Genomic DNA, 6,260 nt, shown 5'->3' on the forward strand with positions numbered 1-6,260 from the left:
TATCATTTCGTTTTAAAATGTGAAACTACACAAAAAATGAAATGACCAGACAACAATCAAATGCATCACATCATAGCCGACCAATCAGATTAAACGTAATGCACCAAAACAGCATTGAATGCAGGTTATTTTGTCAGTTTTACAGTTTAGCTATACTTTTATTTACTTTATTTTTATTTTGAATTGAATTCATTGGTGTAATTTTATTTAAAAAATAATTGCGCATTTTGACAAACCTTTTAATACAGATGCCTTTGTGGAAAATAAATGAAGTTCCAAATGTGAAAGATTTGATCTACAATTTATTTTTAAGTTTATACATGAAATGTTTACTGCATGCATGAGAACTGTACCAAGATGCATTACTAAAGATAAAAGTGGGGGTGAAAGTAACTCGTAACTTTTACTTTGAATACTATTTGATTGAGTTACTTTTTACTTGTATTTGAGTATTTTATGTATCACTTACTTGTACTTCAGTACAATTTCAATCAAGTAACAGTACTTGTACTTAAGTTGGATATATCAGTACTCTTTACACCTCTGAGGTCTAAATTGATGTTTCATGTTATACCAATAAGGCATCTTTCAGAAATTAGGTGGACTTGAGTTTCTTGAGTTGCCAGTCAAACTCTCAGATTTTTATAACTTCATTGGAAAAATTTTTTCAAACACAATTTCACATCACAACACACCAATCTGGAACAATAGATCTATTCTGGTGAGCAAAAGATCTCCCAATTAATAGATGGTGATGGAAACATTCAACAACACAATGATTTCTGGGAAAAATTTCAGATCATTTGTACTCGAAAAAATATAACCAGATTATTATGGCTCTTCCATTGTCACTTAAAATTTTGATTAAACAACATATAATACATTCCAAAGTTATCCCTCAATTAAGACAGCTTTATATTAATGATGTTGTAATTTGTAACCTTAAATGTGATAACAAATTTATTAGAAACACTTTTTTGAGTTCCTGCTCCACTCACTCTGAAAAAAGTGATTACATCCTCAAAGATTTTAAAATTGACGAAAGGAAAAAGATGCAAATATTTAGGGAATTCAGTTTTGGCCAAAGTGAAAGAACTTCAGTTTAAGGTTATTAATAATGTTTACCCCACAAAATAATTACTGAGACAGATATTTCATTTGAATGTTGGTTATTGTGTATTTAGTGAAGTCGGGACTGAGGATTTGGATCATCTTTTCTTTTTGTGTGAAAAGTTTTTGGAGGGATGTTCAGAACTGGTTTCAATCTAAAGGGATACAACGTAATCTGTTCACTGTATCAGATGGGACATTTGGCTTGTTTGTTAATGATAATATAGTTGATTTTGGTGTGAATAATATTGTTTTGTTAGGTATATTATATTCATAAATGTAATTTATTTAAATCTAAGCCTATTTTTACCCACTGCAGGAACAAACTTTAACTTTTTTTCAGTTCTTTATCTTTTCTTCATGGCAGAAATGCCTCTAGACTTGTTTCTTTTATGAAAAAACTTAGATTTATTTCAATAAGCCTTATCACACTCTGGGAAATCTCGCTCGTTAGTTCTCGCGTATTCAATCAAAGGTTGAGAGGGATAAACCTGTCTTAGCTGACAGAGATTTAGGCTGTGTTTGAACTACTCGAACTAAGTTTGACGTCATAATTAGTATTTAGAATAGACTTTAAAGTTCTGCTGCTGGTGTATAAATCTGTGAATAAGTTTGGTCCAGAATACATCAGTGAGATGATGAGTTTAAACTGCTTCATGTTTTCTGTTTCTGTTCTTTTTAATCATGTAAAGCACATTACCTTGAGTATGAAATGTGCTATACAAATAAATGTCCCTTGCCTTGCCTAAGCAACGGTTGTAAGAGGCACTCAACAATCTTAATTATTCACTAAATGTGTTACTGATTTAGATTTAATACATTAAAGCATCCAATGTGAACATTTTTAAATCCAAGTTAAAAGCTTTTTTTTTCTCTCTTCTGTTTATGAAATAAATAATAGTTTAAATGTTGATTTCATTCATTTTCCGACCCACTTATTCCGTTTAGTTGTGGGGGTCTGCCGGTACCAATCTCCAGCTCTTATTGGGTGGGGGTACACCCTGGACAGGGCGCCAGTCCATCGCAGGGCAACACAGACAACCACTCACTCACTCACTCCTATGGGCAATTTAGAGACTCCAATCAACCTTACAGTCATGTTTTTGGATTGTGGGAGGAAGCCGGAGTACCCGGAGAAAACCCACGCAGCACGGGGAGAACATGCAAACTCCACACAGAAAGGACCCAAGTGTCCACCCCAGGGCTTGAATCCAGGACCTTCTTGCTGTGAGGCAGACGTGCTAACCACCGTCACCCTATTTCAAACTGTTTAATGTTTTTCAGCTTCACAAGGACAAATAAAACACAAAGAAGTCAATTGGAAAAAATGAAGAGATATGAGTTACAGCGTAAAGTTAGGCATTTGGAGGAATTGCCTGTCCTGAGAAGTTTCTTGTTAGTCTTTGACTGTTGATTTTCGAGCTAGTGATGCTTTTCATTGTCAGTTCAATTAAATTGTACACTTCAATTTTATGAAATTAGAGAAACAACTTCCAACAAAAGAGTTGAACTGTGTACCACATGTTTGACACCCTTGTTCTCGCTGACAGTTCAGATAAGCTGACAGCTTGATTGTGTGAGTAACAGAATTACACACTCCAGAGTCAGGGTCACATTGAGAACATAGCCAGTGTGAGACGGATACAGAAAAGAATAACCAGTGTGCACGTTCAAGACCAAAACAAAAACCAACAGAGATGTAACCAAAAATGAGAAACAAAAAGTTTTTAGTGTTGATTCTTCTAAATGCTGCACTTTTTGATCATGTAAATTACATTGAACTGCCTTGTGTATAAAATGTGCCACACAAATAAATAGGTTTTGCCAAGTATTTCACATTTTTAATGAAAGTTTCCCTTTTTCCAAAATATCCTGGCATTTGCCAAGTAGAAATTATTTTGGTAATCCTAATTGACCTAAAGCATGAAAAGTTTAGTCTGATTTAATGTTTTTCTATATAGTGTATGTAAACTTCTGGTTCCAACTTTATGATTTATACACATTTCCTCACTCAGAATAACTCAACTTTAAAATTGCCAGTTTGCGGTTTCATCCAAAGATGTGCACGTAACTAGTTAACTTATCTGTTTTGGGCATTATTATTGTTATATATTTATTTATATTATTATTAGTTTTAATCATCAGTGCAGAGCAAACAGTTGGTGGAACAATGACTGATGACAAACTTTTGGGGTGTGCAGTTACATCAAGCCCTTAATATTCTTCTCCTTCCTCTCCCTCATCTTCCACACTATCAGCGCCAACTTCTTCATAATCTTTCTCCAGGGCAGCCATGTCCTCTCTGGCCTCTGAGAATTCTCCCTCCTCCATTCCCTCTCCAACATACCAGTGGACAAAGGCTCTCTTGGCGTACATGAGGTCAAACTTGTAGTTTAGTCTGGCCCAGGCCTCAGAGATGGCAGTGGTGTTGCTCAGCATGCAAACGGCCCTCTGCACTTTGGCCAGGTCTCCTCCAGGAACCACAGAGGGAGGCTGGTAGTTGATGCCCACCTTGAAGCCAGTGGGGCACCAGTCCACAAACTGGATGGAGCGTTTGGTCTTAATGGCTGCAATGGCAGCGTTGACGTCTTTTGGCGCCACATCACCTCGATACAGCAGACAGCAGGCCATGTATTTACCATGGCGAGGATCACACTTCACCATCTGATTGGCTGGCTCGAAGCAGGCGTTTGTGATTTCAGACACAGACAGCTGCTCATGGTAGGCTTTCTCAGCAGAGATGACCGGGGCATAGGTGGCCATTGGGAAGTGGATACGAGGGTAAGGCACCAAGTTGGTCTGAAACTCTGTCAGATCAACATTCAGAGCTCCATCAAAACGAAGAGAAGATGTGATTGATGAGATGGTCTGGCTCATGAGACGGTTAAGATTAGGGTATGAAGGGTGCTTAATATCAAGGTTCCTCTGGCAGATGTCGTAGATGGCCTCGTTGTCCACCATGAAGGCACAGTCTGAGTGCTCCAAGGTGGTGTGGGTGGTCAGGATGGAGTTGTAAGGCTCAACTACAGCAGTGGAAATCTGGGGTGATGGGTAGACAGAAAACTCAAGCTTGGCCTTTTTACCATAGTCAACAGAGAGCCTCTCCATCAGCAAGGAGGTGAAACCAGAGCCAGTGCCTCCACCAAAGGAGTGGTAGATGAGAAATCCCTGCAGGCCAGTGCACTGATCCGCCTGTAAAAAAAAAGCAATAAAATCCTTATTAGTTTTAAGATTAGGTTTTATTTCCTGCAACTTTCATTTCTTTTAGCTGTACCATTTTACGAGTCCTATCCATAACAAGTTCTATGATCTCTTTCCCAATGGTGTAGTGTCCTCGGGCATAGTTGTTGGCAGCATCCTCTTTTCCTGTGATGAGCTGATCTGGATGAAACAGCTGACGGTACGTTCCTGTTCGCACTTCATCTATAGAGAAAATCAAAGCAGTAAAGTTATGTAGTTTCAAAATAATCTAATGAAATACACAATTCAGAATAATCTTCAATACATCGACTTTTTTTTTAAAAAAACGACTTATTTAATTGGTGCAGTTTTCCTGATGTTTAGTCACAGGCCCAGGGCGCCATCTGCTGGAAGGGGGCCAAATAGCACCACATTTCTTTTTTTTTAAATGATAATTTAAAAAGGTATAATGAACGTGAAACACACCCTTTACAATCACTGTACATGTTTTCTCCTAATTGAATATTAATACTAAAAATCTGTAACTTTATATGTTAATCTTCTGCTCATATTTATCTTTATTTTATTCTAATTCTTGTTCTATTCTATATACAGTAATTATATTATGTTGTTTGCACATTGTGTTCTTTGATTTGATTAGTCAGTAACACAAAACCTAAAATCAAACAGGAAAGTAGAAATGTCCTTGTACTGAAACTGTATATACTGTATTTTAACTTTTGATTGCACTGTTTTACATTGTTTTTGGATTTTTGCACCATTGTTGTTATTGTTTCCTTGAGACATTTGCACTATACCTGTAAGTGTTATGTTGTATTATTGTAATTTTAAATTTTAAAATAGGTTGTATATTTTTTCAATGGGTTTGTTGTATCACAGAATTGCATTGTTTTGTCTTGATATTTAAAAGAAATGATAATGTGTTCACAGTGATTCCAGTATAAAGAAGTATTCTGTGTATAGTTATAAGTTTGTTAGTCATAGTTCTGATATAATCATATAATAATGAGTAATGATATGATTACAAACCGATGACAGTAGGCTCCAGGTCTACATAAAGCGCTCTGGGGACACGTTTCCCTGTCCCAGTTTCACTGAAGAAGGTGTTGAAGGAGTCGTCTCCTCCTCCAGATTCCTGGTTTGAAAGCACCTGTCCGTTTGGCTGAATCCCATGCTCCAGACAGAAAAGTTCCCAGCAGGAATTACCGATCTGGACTCCAGCTTGGCCCACATGAATAGAAATAATCTCACGCTGCAGAGAGAAAACAATATATCAGGATCCTGGCATCACTTAATCATGACATCAGTTGGTCATATGCTAATTTGTTTATTGCAAAATCTAATCATTTGTTCAATTATGAATATAAAGCAGATGAAGACAATGAAATCCTGTCTTACCATTGTTTATCTTTCTTTTTAAATGCTCAGGCTTTGGAGAGAAGTTGTAGTGTCAGAGAGAACTTTCACTATGCGTTTCGACACCGTGTACTGTGAACTACACGCACTAAGTCTGACGTCATAACCAGTACGTCATTGCGTTCCAATAATGTACACATTACACGCAATGACGTACTGGTTATGACGTCAGACTTAGTGCGTGTGTACACACACGCACTAAGTCTGACGTCATAACCAGTAGTCATTGCGTTCCAATAATGAGCAAAAAAATGCCCGGATGTACACTATGGCCGTGTTGTAAATGTCTTTTTTTTAACTTTTTGTGTTAATGTCGAAGATGCGACTGTAGACTTAGATAAATTTATAAAAATATTCACAGATTCAGCTTTTCCGGACCAATAACTCATCAACGGAACATTGCTTTTACAAAACCGAGACCTCGTTACAATCACAGCAAGGTGGACTGAACGCTACAAGCGGATTTTCCTCAAAACGAGCCGTTCTCCGCTCTTGGTCATTTATATTGGCCTCTACGCGGAGCCGACTGTGGC

General features: G+C 37.3%; 1 protein-coding gene across 1 annotated transcript; it reads right to left on the reverse strand.

The window, feature by feature from the left end:
• Positions 1–3,291: 3,291 nt before the first annotated feature.
• On the reverse strand, positions 3,292–5,801 carry LOC114458821 (tubulin alpha chain-like). Its single transcript, XM_028441204.1, has 4 exons — positions 5,710–5,801; positions 5,341–5,563; positions 4,385–4,533; positions 3,292–4,302 (listed from the first exon to the last, which is right to left on the reverse strand). Exons 1-4 carry the CDS (start codon positions 5,710–5,712, stop codon positions 3,325–3,327), a joined length of 1,353 nt encoding a protein of 450 aa, XP_028297005.1. The 5' UTR covers positions 5,713–5,801; the 3' UTR covers positions 3,292–3,324.
• Positions 5,802–6,260: the final 459 nt, after the last annotated feature.

The sequence above is a fragment of the Gouania willdenowi genome, unplaced genomic scaffold (genome assembly GCF_900634775.1).
Source record: "Gouania willdenowi unplaced genomic scaffold, fGouWil2.1 scaffold_188_arrow_ctg1, whole genome shotgun sequence".
NCBI classification, from domain to species: domain Eukaryota; kingdom Metazoa; phylum Chordata; class Actinopteri; order Blenniiformes; family Gobiesocidae; genus Gouania; species Gouania willdenowi.

What these genes read in the sequence shown, in the direction of transcription:
- LOC114458821 (XM_028441204.1), bottom strand. An exon ending in CCTGGAGCCTACTGTCATCG is followed by an intron (nt 4,534 to 5,340) that starts GTTTGTAATCAT and finishes TTTTCTCTATAG; the next exon opens with ATGAAGTGCGAACAGGAACG. An exon ending in TGGATAGGACTCGTAAAATG is followed by an intron (nt 4,303 to 4,384) that starts GTACAGCTAAAA and finishes TTTTTTTTACAG; the next exon opens with GCGGATCAGTGCACTGGCCT.